The 27,504-nt window shown below is 37.7% G+C and overlaps 3 protein-coding genes across 3 annotated transcripts; 2 read left to right on the top strand and 1 right to left on the bottom strand.

The window, feature by feature from the left end:
- Positions 1 to 1,916: 1,916 nt before the first annotated feature.
- On the bottom strand, positions 1,917 to 3,495 carry LOC137731096 (CBL-interacting serine/threonine-protein kinase 4). The gene has a single exon (XM_068470172.2). It carries the CDS (start codon positions 3,418 to 3,420, stop codon positions 2,125 to 2,127), a length of 1,296 nt encoding a protein of 431 aa, XP_068326273.2. The 5' UTR covers positions 3,421 to 3,495; the 3' UTR covers positions 1,917 to 2,124.
- Positions 3,496 to 20,538: 17,043 nt separating this feature from the next.
- On the top strand, positions 20,539 to 21,478 carry LOC137732504 (uncharacterized). Its single transcript, XM_068471821.2, has 2 exons — positions 20,539 to 20,810; positions 21,133 to 21,478. The coding sequence occupies exons 1-2, from the start codon at positions 20,682 to 20,684 to the stop codon at positions 21,232 to 21,234; spliced, it is 231 nt and encodes a 76-aa protein (XP_068327922.2). The 5' UTR covers positions 20,539 to 20,681; the 3' UTR covers positions 21,235 to 21,478.
- Positions 21,479 to 21,621: 143 nt separating this feature from the next.
- LOC137732317 (U-box domain-containing protein 43-like) lies at positions 21,622 to 26,263 on the top strand. The gene is made up of 3 exons (XM_068471626.2): positions 21,622 to 23,843; positions 24,083 to 24,404; positions 24,681 to 26,263. Exons 1-3 carry the CDS (start codon positions 22,614 to 22,616, stop codon positions 26,174 to 26,176), a joined length of 3,048 nt encoding a protein of 1,015 aa, XP_068327727.2. The 5' UTR covers positions 21,622 to 22,613; the 3' UTR covers positions 26,177 to 26,263.
- The last annotated feature ends 1,241 nt before the right edge of the window (positions 26,264 to 27,504 follow it).

The following is a 27,504-nucleotide window of genomic DNA, read 5'->3' as shown; positions in this document are numbered from 1 at the left end:
TGCCTCAGTTGTTGGTTGTCTAATGTATGCATAAGTGTGCACTAGACCTGACATTGCTTTTGCATTGAGCTTGTTAGGGAGATATCAATCGAATCCTGGACATGTTCATTGGATTGCAGCAGAGAAGGTGTTAAGGTATTTGCAGAAAACAAAAGATTATAAGTTAGTATACAAGAGAAATGACAACCTCGAGTTGGTTGGTTACTGTGACTCAGATTATGCTGGGTGTCAAGATGCATTGAAGTCTACCTCAAGCTACATTTTTATGATGGCTGGAGATGCAATCTTGTGGAAGAGTGTGAAATAGAAGAACATAGCTACCTCTACTATGATGGCAGAATACATGGCTTGTTTTGAGGCCACTTCTTAGGCAGTTTAGTTTGGTAAGTTCATAGAAAGAATGAAAGTCCTGAACATTGTCACGAATCCATTACAGATATTTTGTGACAACACTGCAGCAGTTTTGTGTTCCAAGAACAATAAGAGGTCTTATGGAACTAAGCACATGCATATCAAGTACAAGTTAATTAGAGAAAAGATCAAGCAAGGGTTTATAAAGATCAATTACATTGATACAGTATCAATGCTTGCAGATCCCTTGAACAAGCCACTTCCAGTCAAGGCTTTCAAACAGCATGTGGAAAATATGGGACTGACCTCGAACTTTGATATGATGAATTAGTGGGAGTAGAAAACTGTTTCTAGCTACAGTGCAAATAAGTGAGTTAAACTCACTAAGTTTTTAAAGATGTAGTTTCGTTCCGAGTTTGGGTTGAATAAAGGTTGTTTTCAATAATTGTGTTCAAGTAATGCATGCATGCATATGTATATTTTGTCTGCATTTTATCCTTTTGAATTGCAGAAAGTTGAAGAGTTTTCTGGAGTGATGGAAAAGTTTGCATTGGCAAACATATAGGCTGTTCAAAAGCCTAAGGTGTAACTTATTAAAGTTACAATACGGTGGACCTAAGATGATATGGAGCAAGACAGTTCTTGAGTTAAGGTTTCATCTCTAGATCATAATTTGATGATTTTCATGTGAATGTTTAGCTCAGTGTATGTGATTATGAAGGTTCTGAGATGAGACATCTTTACAACCTTGTTAATCCTACATTGAGAAAACTTTTTGACAAAAATTTGAATAAAGGATGAGGTTGAATCGCAGGCATATGGCCATTAAAGAAACACTGATTGCCGATACATATTTAAAACATGATCATTACAATTAGTAGACCAAGTGGGAGAATGTTAGATTTTATTCAATATAAATCAACTATTAACTGGATGTGAACCGCCGCTTGTTTTGCCAACCAAAATATATTGGGCCTTCTGGCGATTTCAAGAATATGATGCGCGTGAACTGCCGCTTGTTTTTTTGTTCAAGCAACGAACAAGAAACGAGTAGCTAGCAAGCCGATATCTCTCTAAGTTTATAATTCCAATTTGGAATAACATAATAATTCACTTCCTTTGTCATATTCTTTTTTTATTTTTTTAATATATATAAATATACAAATTGGCACCTGTGGCGTTACGTATTATGTATGCATTCAACTTTCAAAAATTGTATTATTAATTCGTAATGCAAGTAAGGTTCTTACATAGTGATTCGTGACTGATTGACTCATCCAGCAATAATACAACAATCGTCGTGTTTAACTGTGCATGTTGAGATTCTTGTTCGGATTCCTATGTCGTTTGTGAAAGATTTGATTTTTCATATTCCAAACAAAAGGGCCTACTGGTTCTTTCATCTTATTTATTAGCCCAATTAAATCCACGATTAAGGAAGCGATTAACAAATGAATAATAATTTAATTCGAGTCGTATCACAAACGATGCGACAAAATATGACAACTAGTACAGTTTGGATCTGTGAATCATCGTTGAATCTGTCAGTATGCAACATATACGAATTCTGAAACTAGTTTTTCATTAATCATACATAAGTAGCAGTACATACTACACTATCTCAACTACTGTACAGCACCTAAAATCTTAACCCAACTAATACATCATTAACCACGCCTTAATTAATTAAACAACTGCCAATGTTTCTGCGTTTAAACTTTAATTTCCACACAACACACCCACCTAACATCCAATTAATGTACACCGCCAACATCAAACGACAGCGTTATGCCACGAAATGACATGGTTTTCCAACCCAGCCCTCAACTCTTCCCAAAGCCTAACCTCCCGCTCCAACTCAACCCCGCCGCCCTCCACCATCTTCACTTCCCCAACCGCCAAACTCGGTGCAATCTCCATTACCTCAACCGCCATTACCACCCTCATCATCGCTCCCTTCCCTACTCCCACATTCACACCCGTCTTCCCTCTCTCCACCCTGTACCCCAGCTTCTCCCCAACCTCCCGCACCTTTTCCACCACCGCCTCCGCCGCCGATTCCGCCGTGAACCGCCTCCCCCTCCGTGTCTCCGCCTCGAAAAGCCCGGAGAGATCCAACCCTGACGACATCGATATTATATCGAACGCATTCATCCCGCAGGGAACGACGTCGCATTTCTTTGCCTCCGCCGCCGCTTCCTCGAAAAGCCCTAAATCAATACATCTTTTAAACCACGGCTTCTCCATCAACGCCTCGATCCCCAACCTCGTGTTCGGGTTCGGGTCGAGCAGCTGGTATATGATCCGACCCGCCGGCTTCGAAATCCAAGCCGGAATCTCGTACTCCCGCCTCTGAACCTTCTTATACATAGCGATCAAATTGCTGTCGTCGAAAGGCAGGCGACCGGCGAGCAGGACGAAGAGGATGACGCCGCACGACCACGCGTCGGCTTTGGAGCCGTCGTAGCCGCGCCGGTAAACCACCTCGGGCGCCGTGTACGCGGGGGTCCCACAGGCGGTGTGGAGCAGCCCGTTTTTGAGCTGGTCGGGTAAAGCGGAGAGTCCAAAATCCGAGACTTTTAAGTTGCCGTTCTTGTCCAGCAGAAGGTTCTGGGGCTTCACGTCGCGGTGGGCGACGCCGTTTTGGTGGCAGAAGTGCAACGCAGAGACGAGCTGCTGGAAGTATCGGCGGGCAAGGGACTCCGGAAATTTACCGTGGCGCGAGATTTTGGCGAACAACTCGCCACCCGTGGCGAGCTCCACGACGAGGTAAATTTTGGACTTGGTGGCGAGGACTTCGTGGATTTTGAGGACATTGGGGTGTTGCTGGAGGCGGCGCATGACGGAGATTTCTCGGAGGATGCGGGGCTCCATGGCGGCGTCGGTTTGGGACTTGTCGATGATTTTGATGGCGACGGCGGTGTTGTCGATGAGGGATTGGGCTTTGTAGACCTTAGCGAAGCTGCCTCGACCCAACAGCCGGCCGAGTTGATATTTGCCGAGAAGGGTGGTGGGGGTGGCGGCGTCGGGTGAGGTGGGAGGTGGGGTTGGTGGGACCCCGGGGCCCATGGCTCGTGGGTTGGAGGAAGCTATTGCAGCAGCAGCAACCCAGGGACACTGAGGGACAATTGCTGCTGCTTTGCGCGTTAGGTTTTATAGCATATTTCTCGGGAGACTACTAGCTGGCTTCTTAACTTTGTTTTCCCATAATACCCTTGTATTTTTTGGTTTTTTGAAATTTGTTTTTCACTTCCCGTTGTAGACTCCAGTCAACCTCTTACCCACCCGCCAACACATAATTTATCCCCTTCCTTCTTATTTTTATTTGTATTATAATTTAATGACAATAGTAAGTAGGTAAATTTATCATCGAAATAAATACTAAGTAGGAAAAAGTAGACCAGACAGATATATAAAAGATTATTTTTCAATTGAATTGCATAACATTTTCGGTTACATTTTTCATCTGTGTTTTCTTATACGTAGAATGAGTCATCACCATTATATGCTTAAGTAGTTTTAGATAAGTTTTCGAGTCATACTCATCTCAGCATGATTGAGCTGTAGTTTAAGTAATTAAGAGCATCTTGTGTGTTTGATTCTTCCTCACATCTTGTTTGTAAAGAAGAAAATATATTTTTACGGTAACTAGCTCAAAACCAAGACATGCAATCATAAACATTGATGTACGTGCTTACAATGTTGAGAATGAAAACTAAAAGAAAACTGTAGAACGATGAATTGGGTGTAATAAATCTTAACGGATTTATCATTGTTAAAAAACTGATAGAACCAATTCAAAACCAATTGTCAATGAATAGACATATCCAATACCTTCGAAACAAATTCAAGGTTTACGTTCTCAAATGTGCGATACTCTTAGCACAACTCGTCACACACATAATGAGTCCATAGACAACACATCTTAAGTGATGTAGGGGTACATCTAGCTATTGTGCACAACACATTACTATGGGAGCAAATTTTCGTCTCGGATTGATTTCACGAAAACCTACAAATACAAAGAAAAGAGATAAACGAAGTTACGACTAACACCAGTATTAGTGTGTTTTTAGCCAAAGGGTCTTCGATGCCCAAAGTAAAAAGACTGTAGAAAGTAATAAGAGTATGGTAAAAGTTATTGATTACTAGAATAAAGCGGTTGGCCTTGACTATTTAGAGAATGTAGAAATTACCCTATTGTCTAGGTTCATTGAACATATTAGCAGAGTGTTACTTAGTCTCAGTGTTATAAAAGTCTCTGCCTAGCGCTACCTATGACCCGTTAGATGCTAAGCAGCTGGCTACCGCCACAATTAATCCATAGACGTTTAAAAAAAATAAGAAAAGGCCATTGCCCACCTCTTCACTAGCACTTAACGCTTTTTAAAACTTTGCATAGTTTGCACACTTATAAAAGAATATTCATTTGAGATTCCTGGAATATGCTCCGGAGAATTTTGTCATGCTAAGATACTGATAGGCAAGGTATTTACATATCAAGATAATCTGTGGAAGTCGCGTAGCGACTTGTACGATTTGCAATGATACGGTCCGAGGAGTAGTTGATTGTGGACTTCTAGTGCCTTCGTAGAATGTGGACCAATAGTCTGCGTATTTCATCAAAAACAAAGTTATCTTATTTGATAAATAGCATATGTTGTACACATAACGTATTCTCATTAATTTGAATATTTTATGTTTCACAACCGAGGAATAGTTTACTCTAATAATAGAAATCGATATATGAAACACTAATATGAAGCCTCCATGCTCTAATGTACGATAGCGGATGGCGCTACCGGTTAAAAAAAAAAAAATCAAAACGGGCAAATTGAGCATGTAGGATTCAAAAGAAAGTAACCGATCGTGACTTGGGGGGCCACAAGCATGATGCAAAGCGTGATGTGAGAACAAATATACGTCGATGTAAACGGCTAAAAGCACTTCCACTAATAGTTAAGCGTACAATGCCAAGAATTATTATTAGTGCCGACTCATGAATCCAAGCTTAAAGCCCTAAGGCCATCTCCAACCGATGGCTGGCCAGAGGGCACGTTTTAGTTCTGGCCCTCCAAGATTCTTCAAGATATTAATATTTTAATGAACAGTATAGGGTTATATTTGCTTCCATCTCCAACCGAGGGTCAAAGGGCCAGATGGCTCGTTTTAGGCCTATCACAAAAAACCGTCTCCAACCGAGGGCCATAGAGCCAAACATAATTTATTATTTAAAAACTCCAACTTAAATGTTGTTTAAGTTTTATGTTGTTAAATGTTTTTTTTTAACAAATATGAAAAACTAGAAATATTTTTAATAATTTGTTAAATGTTGTTAAAAACTACAAATTTTGTAAAATAAAAGTTATAAGAAAAATAGAATTTAAAAAAAATGAAAAATAGAAGTTATAGGAAAATTTTCATAAATAAAAAATAATAATAAAACTGTAAAAAAAAATTTCAAATCAATCACAGTAATACATTTATACTAAATAATATGAATGTATTCCTGTTGGTTTTAACCAACATGATTGATTTGAATTTTGGTCAGCCCTGGGTTGGTTGGCTGGCTGCATACAGCCAGCCCTCTAGCCCTCTTCGATTCTATGGGGCCCTCTCAGATTTCATAGCCCTTTGACCTAGCCCTATGTTGGATACGGTTTTCGGGCTATTTTCGGCCATCTAGACCCTTCGGTTGGAGATGGCCTAAATTTATAATTTATCCTTCTCCATTGAAATCAAAGTAATTGGCTTTTTTCTATTTAAATATCTATATTTAGGGTAATGCTAGTGAGACTATTATTTTGTTAAAATGTGTGAATTTCGTGTATTGATCGAGATTCCTTTTCTTAAGGTTCTTTTTTTTTTTTTTTTTTTTTTTGGGATTAGAGTTATACAATTATATATAATTATGTTAGTGAGAAAAATAATATTGAAGCATTCATGAATTCTAAATTTTTTAAAAGTTTTTTAGTACAACGATATATTTAACACTAAAGAGAGGTGGAGTTCGGCTAAGCCACACAATGGGCAACTTAATTTGATATCGATATATTTAACACTAAAGAGAGGTGGAGTTCGACTAAGCCACACAATGAGCAACTTAATTTGATATCGAATTCACCATTTACGAGATTCGAACATAAGATCTCTCACTTATAAGTGAAAAGGAATATCACTAGAATATAGTACTGAATGGTAATTTTTTTTTAAATTCTTTAAATTATGAAATCTTAGTTTATTGCTACAATATATGATTTAAAAAGATGATTTATTAGCATTTTCACATGCTTTTTTATGTATCACGGACTGAAAATGAAAGGCACCACCTTCAACAATTTACTTGGATCATAATCATAGATCATTCATATGTCAACGGTCCATATTTGTGCAAGTGCGTCTTGGCCTCTGAGCTCCAGGGACAGTCAAATTAGGTGGCATAAGACCTTTCCTTTTGTCGTTTTGTCGGAAAGTTTCACGGGTCTGGTGGTGCCTGCTCAGCTTAATATTCAACTTAATTAATTGCGTGGTCAAATTCTTTTTTCTAACGGAAAAGGGCTTTTACGTAATTTCAATGATAAAGAAGTAGCCTGGAAGGCGATGAGTTTGGGCACGTTGGGTTTACCTAGGAGTCTGCGGCTGCTTCCGCAACTGAAACGTCGACGTAGCTCCCTGGAAATTGGTGTCAGATCATATGCATACTAGGGGTGAGCAAATGGGTAGAGGAACCGCGGATAGGGACGGGTAGTGTAGGTTCGGGGCGGGTACGGGCCGGGTCCTTTTTTTTTTGGGAACAAACGGGGCGGGGGGGGCCGGGGCGGGCCGGGGCATGGTTATTTACAGGGTGGGCCGGTTCCTAAACCTTAGAAAAACGGGGCCTCGGACCGGCCCGTTTCATATTATAATCAACGGTTGAGATTGAATGATAACCTATCATTCAATCTGAACCGTTAATTTGTAACCTAGGTTTCCAAATCAGTTTCAGACTTCAGTGTTCAGTCTCGATCTCTCCAACACTCCAACCCTCTCTCAAATTTGCGACGCCGCTCCTCCGTCCACCTTCTCCGACACGACTCCGACCAGCCACAAGCAAGCCACACACACAAACAAGCACACGCACCCTGCTACTCATTCTCTCACTCCCACGCCCCACCTCTCTACCGTCACTCCCTCGAGCCTCGACTCCCTCAACGGCTATTGTCTAGTAGTGTCTACCATCGGCGTCGAGTTGGCCACCAAGACTTTCTGGGGTGGGAAAGTCGAACCTGCTTTCCAGGTTCACCAGGAACGAGTTTAATTCGGAGTCCAAGTCTACCATTGGCGTCGCCGTCGAGTTCGCCACTAAGACTTTGACCGTTGATTCCAAGCTCATCAAGGCTCAGATTTGGGACACTGCTGGCCAAGAAAGGTGATATTTTTTCTCCTATTTCTTTTTTCGTCTCAGTATTCTCTATATTTTTAGTTTTTCTGATTTGAGTTTGATTATCTAGCTGATTATTGAAAAATATTTGATATATATAATATATTGGTTTGAGTTTTGATTGGTTTGAGTTCTGTGATCAGACAAACAATCTAGTTGGATTAGGTATGTATGCAATAAAACTACAGTTCATTGTTTGTCCATATAGTTGGAAACTTGGAATATGGTAGAGATCTTCAGATGAATGAATCTGTGCAGTTTTTGAATACATACATATATATATATATATGTAGTTTTGAATCTGTGCAGTTTTTTAATACATATATATATGTGCAGTTTTGAATCTGCACATATATATGTTCTGTTGTTGGATATATACATGTGCAGTTTTGAATCTGTGCAGTTTTTGAATCTGTGCAGAACTGCAGTTTTTGCTTCTTCTGTGTTGTGCAATGTGCATTTCTGTGTGGTGTGCATTTATGTGTTGTGTGTTGAGCTTAGCTGTGTGTGTTTTGAAAACAGTGAACGTGCTTCCCCCATTAGTTGCTTGTCTCTTTGTATGTTAGATAGACATTGAAGTTGAAGCTCCAGATCACGTTTAGCAGTAAGATTTGTCGAATATTTGGCATTATTGTTGTTATTATGTTTCATTGGCTTTTTTTACATTTAACTTGTCCATGCGATGTCTTATATTTTTTTTGTTGCAGGCATCGTGATCATAATGGGGAGTCATTTTATGGATTGGAAATTCTGGATGAAAGGGTGAATATTTGCTCGTTCTATTTCAGTTTTTGTGAACCGTATAAGCAATTCTACTTTAGCACATAACCTCATTCTGCTATTTGGTTCTACAAGCTTCTTCCTTTTCGATCGGCACTGGAACCACACCTCATTTTGCTTCAATCTTAGTATGCCCATAACCAGATTAAAAAAAAAAAAAAAAAAAAAAAGTTATTGGACCCGTGGACCCGTCCTGAACCGGCCCGTTTGATACGGGCTGGGTTAGGTCCGGTTTCCAAACTTAAAATCCCTACACCCGGCCCGGCCCGGCCTGTTACATTTTAAAACGGGTAGGTCCGGTTCTTCCAAATTTGGGCCCGGTCCGGCCCGTGCCCAGCCCTAATGCATACAATTGATTAAGTAAAATATGATTCAACTCTGTTTTGCATATTGTTTTCACGTTTTAATCGAGCGGTTATGATTTGCATATTTTTATTGACAATATAATGTGATAATATTCATTTATTCAACACTACTAAAAGATTGACATAATAATTTACAATCGATTTAATAATCAATTTGTTTCAGCGTTACAAAACCATATTATTCATGTTAGTGAATTAGGTTGCTTATTGTGTGATTTAGCAAACTCCCAATTTTTTTAGTGTAAAAGTATCGATGTACTTAAAAAAAAAAAAAAAAAAAAAAAAGGAGGTTTCATGTTAGACTCACTTGTGTAACTTGTTCGATACCTAATTGGACTAACGCATTATGTGACTTAATTTAAATCTCATTATCAATATTAACACATTGTTATATAAAAATAATAATACTCATCACAATTAAACAAATTGTCATTACATCTTTCGAGAAAGATTCCAGATATCCAATTCCAGCACACTTATACAGAGGCTAATATGATAACAAATGCCTTAGCTAATGTAGGTCATAAATATGATCGAACTTGTATTTGGTTCTGTAATTTTTTTAAGGAAGTTATATTAAGAATTAATTTTGATATTATAGTTTAAAGATCCGCATATACTATTCTTTGTCATTTGTTTTAAGTCAATAAAAATGCCATTAATTATCTCATGGCATATTTGGAATGATACCCACGCAAATTCTCTGCAAAGAATAATAGAGTTCTATACAACTTTCTAAAATATTACAAACCCCTTATCCCCACCCCACACCCACCCACCCACCCACCCAACTAACGGCGTGTGAGCCTTTGGCTATGTCATTTTCTATATAATATATTCAACAAGAGTAATGTTAGAGAAACTAAAATTGTAAATAAAATTTTGTAAACTAAACGTCATGGAAGTTGATGATTGAATTATTACCTAAGTGTTGGTAAACGTGTTCATTCCTATTGGTGACACATTATTTAGTTTGTAAATTTAGTCTACAAATTTAATCTCTCTAGCATATTCCTCTTCACTTGTAATTGAGAGGTCTTAGGTTCGATTCTCGCCAATGCGATTTTGAATCATATTATTGCTCCTTATTGTGAAGCTAAGCCTACCCACTTAGTTTATATAATATCATTTATTAAAAAAAATTATATATATTTTTTCGATAATAACTTAATATATTTTTTGGACAACACTGTATATACTAATATTTAGTCTACATAAGTGAGAGATGAATATCATTTTGATATATTTGACATGTCCAACACTATGTAAATGGTGTTTGTGCTAATAATGGCGTTGTTTATACTTGTGGTAGTCAATTAGAGATTTTATTTTTATGTATGTTTGTGCAACTTATCTCCGGATCTATGATTTAATCATTGGAGAATGTATTCATATGATACTCTTTGTATTTGTTCTCGTATTACGAGGAACAAATATACAAATGTACCCGGATGTTTCTTACAAAATGGACTTATTTTATAAAGCAATAAATGATCAGTGATTATTATGTCGTCATTATATATGCGTAATTATGTCATTGTTGAATCATCAATATATTTTATTTGGTTGCAATTAGCAATGGTGGTGTAAGGTTAGCGCTTGTAGTGGTAGCTAGTGGCGGTGACTTTGTTCTACAAGGATAAATAAGCGTAAAGGTTAAACAATAGAATTTTTAGAAAACGAATAACGGTATTACATAATTTGAAATGAGAATTGTTATTGATACTCTAAAAATCTCATTTTGCACCTTAAACTTTCTATAATTAGAAAGAAAAAATACATTTCTGAGGAGTGTGAAATGAGATTTTGAAGTGTTAATAACAGTTTTATTTGAAATATTCATTAAAAGCTCAACTCCGTTTTTTATTAAAATAACTTTTAAAGACAAGCAACATGCTGCTTTTAAGAACTTCTGTCTAGAAATCACTGCCTTCAAAGTAAGCAGAGTATTTTTCTTTTATCAAATATTTTTTTATTACTTAACTGTAAATTAAAACAATTTTTTATTAAAAAAAATATAATACCAGATGGTGGGGCTTCGTCTCTTGTAAGTCTTATCTCCCTTCACCCAACCCCACCCGACTGAAAAGGAATTGGGTGGGTTGGTCTGTCTTGTCTTAGGCGGAAATGGTTTGAAAAAAATCTCAAACCGAGTCTATAGGTAGGCCACTGATTTGGAAGTTTGGAACTGAAACTGAGCGGAGTCCCCCAATGCCCACTCTGAGACTATCAAAAAGGAGCGGGCCAAATATTCACTTCTAATAAAGGTGATATTATTTATAAATTTGAGATTTAATTATAAAAAACTTTAGTATTAATTAGAGTAGAGTTTGTGTGACATCTCACATCGTTCAGGGGAGTGATCCTTAAATGTATATTCCCATCCCTACCTAGCACGAGGCATTTTGGGAGCTCACTGACTTCGGGTTCCGTAGGAACTCCGAAGTTAAGCGAGAAGGGGGCTAGAGCAATCCCATGATGGGTGACCCACTGGGAAGTTGCTCGTGAGTTCCCAAAAACAAAACCGTGAGGGAATGGTAAGCCCAAAGCGGACAATATCGTGCTACGGTGGTGGAGCGGGCCCGGAAAATGGTCCCGCCCGGGCCGGGATGTGACAGTTTGAATATTTAAACTTTTTTTTTTTTTTTTTTCAGATGCATAATTGATGTGGAATACTTTAACGCGCTCTTAAAACAAAATAATCAGTAATCAGTGATTATTTTATTCTTAGTTAATTAAACACAAGTATTGTCCCCATGTTAGTAACTTTGAAAGTGCCATTTAGGACACTTCAAATTATGGGCCATTCCTACCACTAATTTCGTTTAATTAGACCCATGTCGACATCATTGTCTTAGCATTATATCATTGAATCTTATTAAATTAAAACCTAAGCCAACACCAGTTTTGTCCATAATCAAAAGATTTAGCTCAGATATTTTCCTGTACGAAAGTTGACTTCAAAAATTAAAAAACTAAATTGTCGCTAATGGCAATGTGACTATAACTAAATGCTTTGTGCTTGATATCAACTATGGTACTCCCTCAATTTTTCTAGTTATATAAGAAGTTTAATTGCCAATGTAGTCACGTCAGTTTGCACGACAGTATGCTTGTTTTTTTGCATTAAAATAGTTTAGAATATTTTATTACAATAGTTTGAATCTCACTGCTCATATATATTGGTTACGTTAGTTGGAGCATCTCCAATTTTAAAATTGTATATTTGAATTTGTAAAGACTTTTTCACATATGATTTGAATATCTGGAGATGTAAAATTTATATTAGCTCGAAGGATGTAAATATCGGTTAGAACATTGTTTAACTTTTGATTCCTCCCATGCGACTACTCCTTGGTTTTAACAAATGTCCAGTTCTTTTCTCCTTTTTCACAAACGCCGACTCCGTTCAATTTTCTTCTATTCAATTACTCTCTATAGACAAAAAGTTAATTCTCTTACTAGAGTCGTTGATGCTTTTAATCTTCCTAAATCATTATTATCCGGGAATCCAGATCTTCGTCGGAATCTTTTTGTGAGGATTCCAAGGAATCGTCAATCCTATCCGTTCATCGTACATCGTACAGTCAAAAATTATTTTAAATATTTTTATTTAAAATTAAACACAAATAATACTTGACAAAAACTGACCGTACGATGTTCGATGAACGGATACGATTTACAAATTTCCAGAATCCTCATCAAAATGATCTGGAGAGGATTCTGTTGGATTATTAGGTATACACCAGTTTTAATTTTAGCTTTTGGCAATTATTTAATGGGTTGTTGGTGCTTAGTGAGTCATGTTTCTGTACTTCAAACTAAATAATTTTTTTAACACAAAAAAAAAAAAAAAAAAAAGAAAAAGAAAGACAATTGGCAAACTAAAGGAGCAGCTACATTAGCATTTTAGCAGAAGCTCTTGCTAATTGTTCAACAGCTAAGCTTTGTTCTTAAAAAAAATGTGAATACTAAAAATAGCCTTTCATCGTTGTTTAACTTTTGGTTCCACTCCATATACATTACGCAGGTGAATTGAGAAGAATTTGGTTATAGGAAGTATTACTGATATAGCAAGAAGGGAGGTGATGCTTTCATGGTTAAAATATCTTTTAATTAAGAAAGTATTATTAAACTCAAGTTGGAAGTTAAATAATCTGGTTTAAACCCTAGCCAATCAACTTGTAACAATGACAGTGTGCCTTTCCTTGTTAGTCCACAGCAAAGAGAGCATTAGATTTGCAAAATCTCTATGAAGTTCAATACAAAACCTGATCCATGTCTAAAAGACGTTATTAACGACGCATGCAGCATCTGATTTAAGCCAAATCTCTATCAAGTTTAATACAAAACCCAATCCAAGTCTAAAACACGTTATTAGCGATGCATGCAGCATCTGATTTAAGCAAAATCTCTGTCAAGTTTAATACAAAACCCCATCCATGTCTAAAACACGTTGTTGACGATGCATGCACGCAGCATCTTTGGATGAGGCACTCAACAGCTTCTTTGTAATTAACAATTTCTATCACTTTAAATATTTTCTATCAAATTAATAATTGCGAGGTACAACAAGACACTTGCTACACAAATATTCGGGTAGACCTAAGGTGATGTGTGGTGGATTAACTAGTTATTTGTCTAACGATATTTCTTTTCTTAGTGTCCATCACTCAAGAATAAATATAATTTGGGTGAAATTCCAATTTGATTCTATAGTTAACAATTACTGCAATTTAAAGACAATTATTTACTTTAGTCCAAAAAAATTAATAGCGTTTTGGAGTTGGAAAAACATCCCACACGTCCTTCTCCCCATGCCCTCGGTTTTTCCCATCTCTCTCAGCATCACCTCCCATCTTCCACCAAATCTGTAGTCAACCATATGTGCATTTAATCTCAGTTAAGCTTTAGTAAGATATCGATAACATTTGTAAGAAAAACAAAATATGTGAAAAAATAATAATGATTTTCTGGGTTTTTGGTCGACTACCATAAGTCCTCATTTAGTTGGCAGTAAGGCCATCTCATGCCGAAGATGCTAAATATAGTCCCGTTCAAAATTATTTCTTGTAAGAAATTATTTTTAAATAAACAGTGTCAGGTCATATTCATATATCATCTCCAACTGAAGACACTAAACATAGCTCCCTCAATAATTTATTATTTTTAAGTTTATTCCTTATCTTTATTGGTTAATTAATCTCAATAATTTTTCGGATGAGATTTTTGAGTAACACATGTCACTAAATGAGCAACTATCCATATCTATTATCTTTATGTAATCTTAATAATTTTTTGAATAGCATTTAAGCTTGTAAATTTTTTTCGAATTTTGCATTTAATGTTGTTTAAGTTTCATTAACTCCGCGCAATAATCCTATAATTGAAATTGTGTTGTTATATGTTTATTTGGTATTGTGACGTATTTGTATTTTATTAAGAGAAGCATCCAAATAAAATGAGGAAAACTAATGAAAATGGCTTGAAAACTTTGAGTTTTAACAAAAATGACAAAATAAATCGTAAAGTGAATAGTACTAGGATTGATTTTTTAGTGTAAAAATATGGTTTTTCGTTAAAGTGAATAGTACTGGGAGCTTTTCGTTAAAGTTCCCGATAAAATGACCCACTTGTTCTAATTGTTTAATTGATTTGGAGCAAGGCATGCATATGGCAACATGCAGTTGACCTCTTGAAGAAAACTATGCAAATGTTCTAACACCTTCATCCGCACATTGATATGTTGGGCCCATGAAACGGGTTGGAAGGGTGGCTAGAGTAGTAGAGTTAGCCAGCCCGATGGCCATTTGATTATTATTCGGCCTTGTGAGCTCCACAAATTTATTGCCCATCCCTTTATTGCAAATGGATTTTTGAGCCAAACAGGCCATTTTTTTTTTGTTTTAGGACCTTTAGTGCTCTTCATTAGAGATGGTCTAGACCATCTCTTTATTTATACAACTACAATTGAAATTCTTCCTATAAAATATCTACTACAAGCTAGGAAACAAAATAAATTAAGAGAAACTAGAAAACAATCTCCTACTCAAACATGGAGAAACTGCCCAGTTTAAAGGTCATCCACGTGCAGGGCTTAAAACACCTCCAAATCAAGCCCAAGACAACTTGATTTAAGGGTTGAGACATCCTTAACATAATTGCAAAAGGGCCCATTGCCATAAAACACCAACTTGGACGCCAAATAATCCAAATGCGCCATAAACATCACTTTGACAGACTCACAAACATCCTTCAATTGGAATCACTCCAAAACTTGATCACTTTTTGCTCAAGAGGAAGTCACAAGTCTTACATTAGAAATATAAATCAAAGTATCAAAATTTCATCATAATAAATATCAAAACATTCTAAGAATAAGGTAAAATATAAAATATAAAATTGACTGATCCTGACTAAACTACTTAAGCCTGAGATGAAAGCCCATTGCAAGCACCTATGTCACTCGATAATTATCAAACTAACAACAATCTTTTTATGTCTGTGATGATCCCATATAGCGCATTCTGCTTCTAATAGGTCATGAACTAGATCAGAATAATTCTCAATGAGTCCATAAGAAGTGATCCCACTTTTTTCATCGGGTCGGAGTTCGAAATCAAGATATTGGGAATGGACTTGTCACCCAATTCATAACCTTTCAAACACAACCAATATCTATCTGAACCCCCTTTACTTGTAAGAGTATATCTTGGATCTACCGATTATGTTATGGCAGAAGCCCCACTCATGGCATCCTGGTTGAATTGGGAGAAGCTGTAGGTATTATTTACATAATCTTCTTTTGTCCAAAAAATGATTCATCGAAATAATAAGTCACCATTGATATAATTGCCAAATGTTTGAGAATTCCTTTATTCAATTAGTGGGAAGAGGATTGTAACATGAGAGAAGCATGGGAGTTAACCTCTTTCAAATATACAACACAGATTCTGGCAATGCAATGTAGTTGGACTCTCGTGTCGATGCGACTCAAATTTTCTTAATAATCAGTTTTATCTTTGAAAAACTAAAGCATAAGCATAAGCATAATCAGATTCTGGCAATGCAATGTAGTTGGACTCTCCCACATTCAGAAAACAAAAGCATAAGCATTTTCACTATCATTCTAATTTTCTGAAAGATAACTATCTCGGTTTCATATATAAATTGATATAGAATCTTTGAAAAAGACCTTCCTTCATAAGAAGGAAAAAAACTCAATATCTTTTGGAATATGATACTACACCGTTGCTCAATACTTTATGGGATCAACAATATTATACAAGTGGATTCATAATTCTCTTGCATTCGATTATGGAAGATGGAGGATCGGTCATTACGAGCACATTTTGGTCTCCAAAACGCCAAAAAGAGCTAGTTTGCACTACAACCTTCCTCAAAAGTGAGGTAGGAGATCAATTTAATGAATCAACAATGGCTGTAACCGCAACGAATAATGAATTCTTGGGACCTATTTCTCAAAAGGTACCCCTTTTTCGCTCGAATGTTGCATTGAAGCAAGTTCTTCCACTGACGAGTTCAGTTCAGGTAGCCATTCATTCATTCTTTGTGCACCCGCTTCACTATTGTCCTATTTGTGCTTGAAAAACGGCCCCATCGGCCCGCTTCTTTTAATGGACATTCTTAGCGGCCATGAAGATCGTTGTATATATGCTTAACTTCGGTTGCCGAAGCTAAAGGTATGGAGTACATTATGGTAGTATCAGTCACCTGGGCAAACCAACCCTCTTCCAAGAAAAATTGTGCCATGCCCGCGATCCATATAGAGCGAAAGAGCTACCTAGTGATCACTTACATTTCTTAACGTACTTTATTATGATCACCTAACTTGAATTTTCTTGTTTGCTCTCCTCTTTCACATAAGTTCCCAGCTAGAGGATGTTAGCAGTCTTTCCTTTATTTTGGCTGCTTGTAGGCTAATTCAGTTGCTTATTAGATATCTTTAAAGACTTCCATACCATCGAAGATATCTGCCTAAAGTTCAGACATATTACCTTCAGTTATTTGTGGAGGATGAAAATTATTTCACTGACGCATTGGCCACACTAGCTTCGATGATCATTAGATGGTATTGATATCTAACCAATATGCCGAAGAATAGGATTGAAATCCCTAGTTTCAATAACCACATGAGTAATAATTTTCTCCACAATTCAAATGAAATCATTTAGGAAGAGAGAATGAATGACAAATCCACAATTCATGATTTTGTACTTTAAGAAAAAGAAAATGTCATTGATGAGACACATATCCATAAAAAGACAGAGGTACATGAAAGCAAAGGAATCTCCATAAATTATGCATGTACTAATGAATTGTGGGATCAAAATGAAATAATCATTGATGACATGTTTGCATTCGCAGTAGCCACTGGAATCATATTAAGTGATGATATTGAGCCCCACTTTGTTGATAAATGCAAATAGAGACAAGATTGGCCTAAGTGGAAAAATGGAATCCAGACAGAATTAAATTCCTTGGAAAGGCGAAGTGTTTTTGGACCGGCAATCCAAACTCTGCCTGATCCAAATCTCATGGGTTACAAATGGGTATTAGGAAGTCTGGTATAAACTACACGATTATAAGGCCCGATGGGTTGAGAAACGACCTTCCAACCGGAAATCTTGTAATGGAGCCAGAGGTAACACCTCGTCACACCTTGAGAACTCTCCCCATTTAATCTTGTTAAGTATGAAAACCCGAGCTAATTTAACCTAATGTTGTCTACGATCCCTCTTGATAGGACACTCTCTCGGAAGGCAGCATCTCTAGAGACCTTTACTGAATCCTGAAGTGTCTTACAAGGTTGTGGAGATAGTTTCGTGGCTTGTTGCCCCTAAGCATTCGTATGAGGATCTTTTTGGTTCCATCAAGCAACGATGATCTCACTCAGTGTTGTTCCGGAATCAAGACAAAAAACATGTTGATCAGTGGGTAGCACGAAATGGAGGATGAGGAACTTAGTAGCGGCCAGAAATAGTAGTGGAGTCGTTGACGGAGGAACTGAGACAAACTTTTATTTAATTTTTTATATTAATGGTTTGCGGTGTCGGTTAGGTCCGACAATAGGTTATTATTTTAATTGTTTAGTTGTAACTTGATATCGATTAGAACCACCATAATATCAGAATTTAATGTCACTTCTAACCGACGCAAGGGTTGATGTCACTTTTAAGCGATGTTGTTGTTCCTTTTTTTATTTTATATTACTTTGCTTCTTGGTGGTGGATTAAGGGGACTAACCGACGTCAATACGGTTTTCGTGACGCTTGCAACGGTGTCGGTTCCCCTATTCGACATTGCATGATTTGATGTTGGATTTTTACCAAAAATCCGACAGTACTTGAGGTTTCTTGTAGGGTTTTGCATCGCCAATGAGAAAAAACTAGATTACAAGATATAAAACACGACTCGTTGCACAATACTTTTCACAAAGACCTGGAATTGATTATGAGGGGACATACTCTCTTGTAATATACGCAAATACTTACTTAATAAGTTTAATGGTTTCAGAAAAATTTGACATGCGACTTATGGATGTCTTCACTACGTATCTATATGGAGAATTAGATACTCACATATACATGAATGTCCCAGAAGGACTTAAGTTGCCTGAAACAACTAACAAACCACGAGGTATGCTCTCAATCAAATTAAAGCGATCATTGTATAGGCTGAAATAATCTGGACGAATGTGGTATAATCATCTCAGTGAGTATTTGATCAAAGAAAGATATACCAACAATGTCATTTGTCCTTGTATGTTCATTAAGAAATCCAATTCTGGATTTGTTATAGCGGCAATATATGTCGATGATATGAACCTAGTTGGAATCCCTGAAGAGCTCAATAAAACTGTTGAATATCTAAAAAGAGAATTTGAAATAAAAGACCTTGGACAAGCAAAATATTGTCTCGGCCTGCAGATCGAGCATTGTGCTAATGAAATTTTGGTCCACTAATTAGTTTACATTGAAAAAATCCTGAAGCAATTTGGCATGGACAAGGCTTATCCACTCAGCACGCCAATGGTCGTTCGTTCTTTGGACATTAAGAAAGATCTTTTCCGTCCAAAAGAAGATGATGAAAGGGTCATTGGTCTAGAAGTACCATATCTGAGTGCAATAGGTGCTTTATTGTATTTAGCACAATGTACTAGACCAGATATAGCTTTTTCAATTAACTTGTTAGCAAGGTATAACTCTGCTCTAACAATTCGTCATTGGAAAGGAGTCATAGATGTTTGGCGATACCTTCATGGGACAACATATATAGGTCTCTTCTAATTAGAGAAATCCACAAATGACCAGATCCTTGTTGGATATGTAGATGCTGATTTTCTCTCTGATCTGCATAAAACTCGCTCATAAACTGGATATGTGTTCACTAAGGAGATACAACAATCTCATGACGCTCAACAAAGCAAACATTAGTTGCTACATCTTTAAATCACTCAGAAATACTTGCTTTAAATGAAGCAAGTCGTGAATGTTCTTAGTTAAGATCAATGATCCATTATATCCGAAATTCATGTGGTTTAACTTCAAAGATAAACACTCCAACTGTCATCCATGAAGATAATGCAGCCTGTGTTGCCCAAATGAAGGAAAGATTCATCAAGGGTGATAAGACTAAACACATATCTCCAAAGTTTTTCAATGCACATGAGCTTCAAAAGGCTAAAGTTATTGAAGTCAGACAAATCCATTCTAATGAAAATCTGGCAGACCTGTTCACTTAATCTCTACCAAAGTGCACATTTAAGAAGCTAGTGCAGAGTATCAGATTACGTCAGCTTACCAATCAGCTAAATTTGAAGAATGCAGAATCAGGGGGAGATACATATCAGGGGGTGCATCCATGATACATGCATGTTGTACTCTTTTTCCTTCGACTAGGATTTTTCCCATTGGGTTTTTCCAATCAAGGTTTTAACGAGGCAACATAAGCATACTTAACACTATATCAACAATCCAGGTAAAGTTGTACTCCTTTTCCTTTGTTATGGTTTTTTCCAAGCAAGGTTTTAACGAGGCAACTGATGTTGATATGTGGGCATTCAAGGGGAAGTGTTATAAAATTAGTGGATGAATAATGAATGCCCACACAAAGTAATGGAGACATGGGAATAGTGGTTGTGTGATACTTTCAAAATGTAATCATTTTTGTTTGGATGGTTGTCATGGGAGTTGCTCTGTAAATAGAGCACTCTGTGTGTTATTAAAATGCACATTGCGAAAGAAGGAATCAAAGAAATAATATCAGTATCCCTGCCTCTCTTTATTTGCTATCCTTTTGTGTTGTAGCTACTAAAGTTAGAGTATAATATTTTACACCCGCTTCGCTCCTGTTCCTAACAAAGGTTATCTCTTTAACTTTTGCCTATTTATAACATGAGGGAAATTTTGTGGGAGAGATTATTGGGATCCAGGTTATGAGACTGGCGTATGGGCCCTCGTTTGGTTAGAGGTAATGGGCTGGAAATGAATGAAATAAGTTACCCATTATTATTTTAATTCGGTAAGCAAAGCCCATAAAAATGAGGAGATTAAATAGCCCGGCCCAATGTCACGGACACTCAAGCACCCAGAAACAGTCCACGTATCCAATTCGATGAGGTGATTAAATCTCTCTCTCTGAGTTGAGAAGGTCGATCATTTTTATAGGGTTTGTGAGCAGAAGATTCAGACTTGAGCGAGTGAAAGAGGTGAAGTTCGATTCATCTGATTGAAGAGGGAAACATGTCGAATGTGGGAACATCAAAGGGAATTCTGGAGATCGGAAAATTTGGGCTGTACGTCGCCATCCCCGTCGTTCTTATGTACACCTTCGCCAACAACTCTAAGAATCTCCGGAGATTCATGGGCAATGTAATCTCTCTCTCATTGAAATTGTATTAGTTTTTCTTCAATATATAAATTGAAAAAAAATGAAAGAAAGAAATTAGATACCGGCAAGATTTGATTGAAATCTGAATTGGGTTTATTGGTTATAGTGTTTTAGTGTGATTAAATTGAAGGATTCAAAGTTGAGGTGATAAGAAATCTGGCATTGCATGATGATTAGTGAGAAGTTTGCTGAAATCTGATGTGGGTTTATAATATAAGTATGTTTCAGTGGGATTAAGCATAGTTGAGAGGTAATCATAAATGGATTTAATTATGACTTAAGCTGTTGTGTTTTGGTCTTCAGCATTCGTATGTAGTGTATCCACCGGAGGCACCGAGACCTCCATCACCGGAGGAAATGAGGGAGATGGCACGAGAGCTAGCTCGGAAGAAGGCTGCCCGTTGAGGCTTTAGGTGCTTTGTGGGTTGGTTGTAACTTGTAAGTGCTTTGCTGCTGTACAGAAAATGCTATGTTGTTGTTTGGATTTCGGTTTAAATAATGGCAATGCTGAGTGGTTAGTAAGTGGATTAGCTCTTGGAATGCAAGTATGGCCTCTAGTTTTAGTGATGGCTGTGGTCTCCGCTGTTTGTAAAATATGAATGTGATGATTCCACAACAAGAGCATGAATGGAACCGCTACTTCTTGCCATCGTTTGCTTGCTATCGTATCTTCGAAGTATCACCGTGTACTGCTAACTTTGATTAGGTTAAGCTTGAATGTAGTTTCGGATGGTTGAAGTTCTCGTGTTTACTGTTGATTCCATGCTTTAATGGTCGATTGAGATTAGTTGTTTTTGTGGACTTGCAAACTCGAGCCATTGTTGTTCCATTTTTCATTCGAAATGCCTTTTGTTCAGAGTTGTATGAATCCCTGAGAAAACCTTTCTCCAACCTGTAATTTGGGATTTGATGTAAATTACCAGCCATTGGGAGCCGATCCTTGGGTCATCCAAGAGTTGTCTAGTTGAGAAGCTGATTCCTCGGGACGTCTATTTGCCGGGCGGCCACCAAGAAGGCTGTTGCAGATGCTGTAACAAAAATTCCTAAGAAAATATCCCGAGATATCCTCATCATCCTGGTTGGATTTGGGCTTTTGGATTCTTGGCCACAGCCAACTCATGAATCGAAATTCCGCCGGACCGCTGGCCATCGCAGAAAATGTCTTTGGTCCACTGATAGACGAAATGTTATTTTATTTTATTATTTTTATTCCATGCAAGCGATTAGAGGAGAAGGGACTCGAATTTAGTATTTTGAGTATACAAGCGAATTCTCTTAACTAACCGAGATATAAACTTGACTTTATAAATACGTAAATTTGCATTTTTGTCACACCTTTTTATCACATCAGTAATAATTAATGTCATAAAATCAACGACTTTTTGTGCAACCGTCCTCAGTAGGTGGAATTTTCCATGATGCGTGGTTTACCAGTAAATACAAATTTCCCGGAAAAAATACAAGAGCAAGAGACAGAAGGCTTGACTTGTCTAAAGTCTTGTTCCCTGCAGCAATATTGCCATTTTCCAACTGGAGCACAAGTGTAAATATAATGATGCACTGCACTTTTGGAGCACAACTGGAGCACTTTTGCCATTTTCTATGTTTAGCGGCCACAATCAGAGAGATAAAAGAAGCTGGGAGCCGTTGTTTGAAACCAAATTCATCTTCTGGGTCAGTTGGATCGGTGGTCAGGAGAAGTATGCTTCAGTAGTTGTAGCCTTCATCTTATAGGAGATCGTCTTTCTGTTGGAATAAAGCATCCTTTGGCACAGAATATTACCATGGCATTGGAGCTTATACCTATTGGTACCATCTTGGCCGTGCTAACAAACCAGGTCATTAAAACAGCTAACGCCGCGAAAGACCTTTTTGACAAGGAGAGTTTCAAGGCCCTTTCGAAGCACTTGCTTGACATTGGATCGGTCTTGAAAGAACTACAGCGTCAAGAATTGAATGATTCTCAAGCTGCCCGGCTTGCTTTGGAGTCCCTCGAAGCAGATGTTAAAAGGGCAAATAATCTGGTTGACAAGTATAAAAACCGAGCACGTTTCTACCTGCTTGTCAAGTGCCGGCACATTGTCAAGGAGGTACAAGACGTTACTAGGGATATTGGAAGGTCTTTGGCTGCTCTGTCCGTTGCAAACACCGATGTCTTATTGGGGATATCTGATCAGGTGGATAGGTTACAGAATGAAATGCAGAGAGTGGAAATTGAGGCCTCACAGTCTCAGCTCCAAGTTTTCGACAAGCTAAAACAAGGTCTTGATGATCAGACACTTGACCAAGGTTTTGCAAACGATATGCTTGCAGAAATAGCGATGGCAGTTGGGGTGCCTTTAGAGCCCTCAGAGATAAGCAAAGAGCTTGCAGATTTCAGAAAGGAGAAAGAAGAAGCTGCCAACAGGAAAGAAAGAGCTGAAGTTTTCTTCTTAGATCAGGTTATTGAGCTGCTTTCTCGAGCTGATGCTGCAAGGGATTATGAAGAAGTCAAGAAACAATACAAGCAACGCGTGCAGGCCATACAGAGATATGACTCGAGCGAAGAATATATTCCACCACTTAAGCCTTTTATATGCTGTATTACAAAAACTGTGATGGCTGAACCAGTCAGTCTTTGCACCGGTACTACATGTGAGAGAGCTGCAATCATATCTTGGTTTGAAAGTGGTGAGAGAACTGACCCCGAAACTCATGAGGTTCTTCAAGATACTTCCTGGAGGTGTAACATCCCACTGAGACAATCAATAGAAGAGTGGAGAGAGCTAAATTATTGTCTCAAGATTCGAACTGCCAAGGCAAAGTTGTTATCGGGCTTTGAGACGTCAATATTAGGGGCCTTAAGCCAAATGCAAGATCTTATGACAGAGAGTTCTATTAACAAGGACTGGCTCACCATTGAAGGGCTCACCGACATTATAATCTCTATACTCGGAAACTCTCACGACAGAGATTTGAAAAGGAGGATTTTGATCACCTTAAAGGATATTGTCGGAGGGCATGCAAGAAACAAGGTAAGCATCGTTGATACTCCTTTCAAATATGGAAAACAACTAAAAGAAGTGAAAACTGAAAAGAAGAAAGAATAGTAGAGATCTAATGCTCTTCCTTTAATTCATTTAATTTATCCTCCCTCTGTTCGGATTTTTGAAGTATACAATCTATTATTTCGGAGTTTTGTTCTCTTTTGCGGCCTGAAAATATATGAAATGTTTTGCTATATTCTAAATCTTTTTTCAATCAATTCTTTTAGGAGAAAGTGGTTGAATCCCAGGGGTGGGATCACATCGTTCCCTGCTTAGGGCGCGACTCAAGCATCTCAAGGGCTGCAATTGAGTTGCTATATGAATTGTTGCAAGACAGAACTGGTTGGAATGTGTCTGTATGCAGGAAACTCTCTGAACAATGCAGTACAATTCTTTTCCTTGTTTACACCCTTTTAAAGGGTAATGTGAGGGAGTCAGCTGAGATTGCAGAGAAAATCTTGCTGAATCTTTTCGACATAGATGAGGAAAACATTTCTCGTGCAGCAAAATCTGGCTGGTATAAGCCACTTGTTGATCGCATAGTTGAAGGTAAGACGATTCATTTCCTAGAACCTACATAACATATTGTTTTTATACATTCTATTCCTTCAGTCACATAACAAAAAATGAAAAGAGGGATGTAATAAAGAAAAATTCTTCCATGCTACGAGCATTGGATGACCTGGATTGCTTGGGATTATTGCTTTAGTATGGTCCGGTGAATTCAGGCCATCCAATGCTCGTAGCATTAAATGCTATGTGATAAACATATTTCCTGATTTGCCTATTTTAATTTTAACGATAGATTACTCATAAAATTTTCAGGGCCGGAAACTTCAAGGGTATCAATGGTGAGAACACTTGTTAACATGGAATTGGTAGACTCAAATTTGAAGCTCCTTGGTGAGGAAGGGATTATACCTCCTTTGCTCGAAATGGTGTCTGGAAATATTGAATCAAAACTATTGTCCTTATCCGCCCTGGCTGAATTATCAGGTTGCAGTGCCAACAAAGAACTGATTGCTGCTTCTGGTGGGGTAAGTCTTGTTCTAAAGCTAGCGTTCACTCCGCATGTGCAAGCAATCATTGTTGTTAAATGTTATGAAATCCTGGAAAAATTTACATCTGACACTGATGGGGCCAAATTCTTTGTCGATGAAAACGGGTGCCAACTAGAGTTAGGGCCAATTGTCACCAATTTGACTGCATTACAACAAAATCATAACTTGGCCTACAATGTCAGAAGGCCTGCCTTGCGCTCACTTCTTGGAATCTGCAAGTTTGATGCGGGGCTGGTTAAAAAGGCTGTTCTCACTCCTAATGCCATGTCTCTAGTCCTTCCTCTCCTTGATGACTCTGACTCGGAGATTCGGGAGATTGCCATAAATTTGCTTTTCCTCTTCTCGCAGCACGAGACTGAGGGGGTTGTGGAATACCTTCTCAGGCCAAGAAGGCTGGAGGCTTTAGTGGGATTCCTTGAGAATGATGACAAGGATGATGCACAGATGGCTGCTGCTGGATTATTGGCGAATCTACCAAAATCGGAAAGATCACTAACTATGAAGTTAATCGAACTGGACGGACATACTGCGCTTATAAACATTTTAAGAACAGGGACTCTGAAGGCAAAAGAAAATGCTCTAGGTGCTCTTTTCAGGTTTACGGATCCCACAAACCTGGAATCACAGCGTACACTGGTTGAAGGAGGCGCATACCCTTTGCTCGTAAACTTTCTCAGGTCCAGCTCAGTGACTGCAAGGGCAAGAGCTGCAGCTCTGATTGGTAATCTTTCCACAAGCACTCCAAAGCTCACCATTGTCTCCAAACCCTCGGGCTGCTGGTCCTGTTTCAAGCCATCGAACGCTCCACTATGCTCAGCGCACGGTGGTATCTGCAGTGTGACTTCCACATTCTGTCTTTTGGAAGGAAAAGCTTTGCCTGACTTGGTTAGGCTGTTATCAGGAGAGGTGTATGAAACTGCCATTGAAGCAATTCAAACTCTTTCGACATTGGTTGTCGAAGCTTCTCCTCAAAGAGGAGCCAGCGTCTTGCATGAGGCTGATGCCATAAAGCCGATGTTGGAGATCTTGTCTTGGGGAACAGATTCTCTACAAGAAGACGCGTTGAGTCTCCTCGAAAAGGTTTTCATGTCAAAGGAAATGGTTGATGTGTATGGATCAGCAGCTAGATTAAGTCTTGCTGGTCTAACTAGCACGAACATCCATGAGGATGGTCACCATAGGAGGAAGGCTGCCAGGGTTTTGTTACTCCTTGAACGTTATTCGAAATCATCAACTTCTTTTACTCCGGGACTGATGTAAGGCTAACAAGTTTTGGTTATCAGATCAGAAGAACAAATGTACTTCAACTCTGTTTGTGAATATACAAGGATTGTGTTGGAAAATTTAGTGCACCAATTGTCACTAGCAAAAATATTTATCATACTATTCAGTGATTAGATTTTCTCTTGCAGCAAGTGTCATTAGCAAAAATTTGTCATACAACGGACCCCAAAAAGTATCTAATCACTAAAAGTATAAATAGCGCGGATCCCCATGGATTGAATACAAAGGACCCTAAAAAAATAAAACTTAAGGCCTCTCACTTAGACCGTGGTACTAAGTCTAAGTGGCTTTTTAATCTTGCTTTGGATGAGTAAAAATTTTGGACAACGTCGAAGTTTTAGCTTTCTGCAAAAGATCTCTAACTTCCGTGAATTATTCTAAGGTAAGGCTAGCCAAACGAAAATAATCTTATCAAACGTGGCCTAAGGGGTCACAGGGGAAATTTGACGGTAAAAGGGGTCAATTGGCTACAATTTTTTACTTTCCAAAAGGTATGTTCTTGCAGAATTTCTTTGTTTGAGTGCGGATAAATGTTCTTACTTTTTAAGCTACAAGTGTACCTTGCAGTTGTATGAAAACTTAACGTGGCCAGAAATTCCATTATTTACATGTAAACTTAAAGTTCAAAGAAAAAAATTAGTAATATATTATTTCTTTATACATTTTTTTGTCACTTATTTCATTATACTTATAAGTTGACAAAATAAGAAAGAAACTTCAAATATTTTAGAAAATTAAATTCCATTATACTTCTGTCGCTTTTTAAAAGCTACCAAGAAAGGGATTTTGTGACATGTTTTAGTCGTATGCAAGTGGCAATTGGGATAAGATGACTAACATTAACACTTGTTGATTGGATTATTCTTGCTTGTTCTTCACTTTCGACTTTTTGGTATCCTTTTTTCCTACGTAGAAATAAATGCAGGCATAAGGTTTCTTCGGGTAGTTGAAGGGTAGTGTTCATTTTCTAGGTGAACCTCAGTTGTGATTAACGTATTAACCATCATTTAAAAATCGTTTTTGTTAGAAGACAATTGAATTAGTGATCTTTTAATCATTTATATATATCAAATAAATAGATAGCTCAAAATGAAAATGTATATTGTTATAACAATTGGATTTGTACTATCCATAAATGATCGCCAAATTTGAATTATTTTTTTGTGAAAATAATCTGATGATTGAACAATTGAACAGTTACGATTATACCACTTGTAGAATTAAAACACAGTTGTCAAGATTAACCATCAAAGTGATGCACTCATAGAGGGGACACAAAAGTACTGTCATAACTCATAAATATT

This window comes from Pyrus communis, chromosome 16 (assembly GCF_041283825.1).
Source record: "Pyrus communis isolate YQ-2024b chromosome 16, ASM4128382v1, whole genome shotgun sequence".
NCBI classification, from domain to species: domain Eukaryota; kingdom Viridiplantae; phylum Streptophyta; class Magnoliopsida; order Rosales; family Rosaceae; genus Pyrus; species Pyrus communis.
This window is presented reverse-complemented; position numbering and strand designations above follow the sequence as displayed.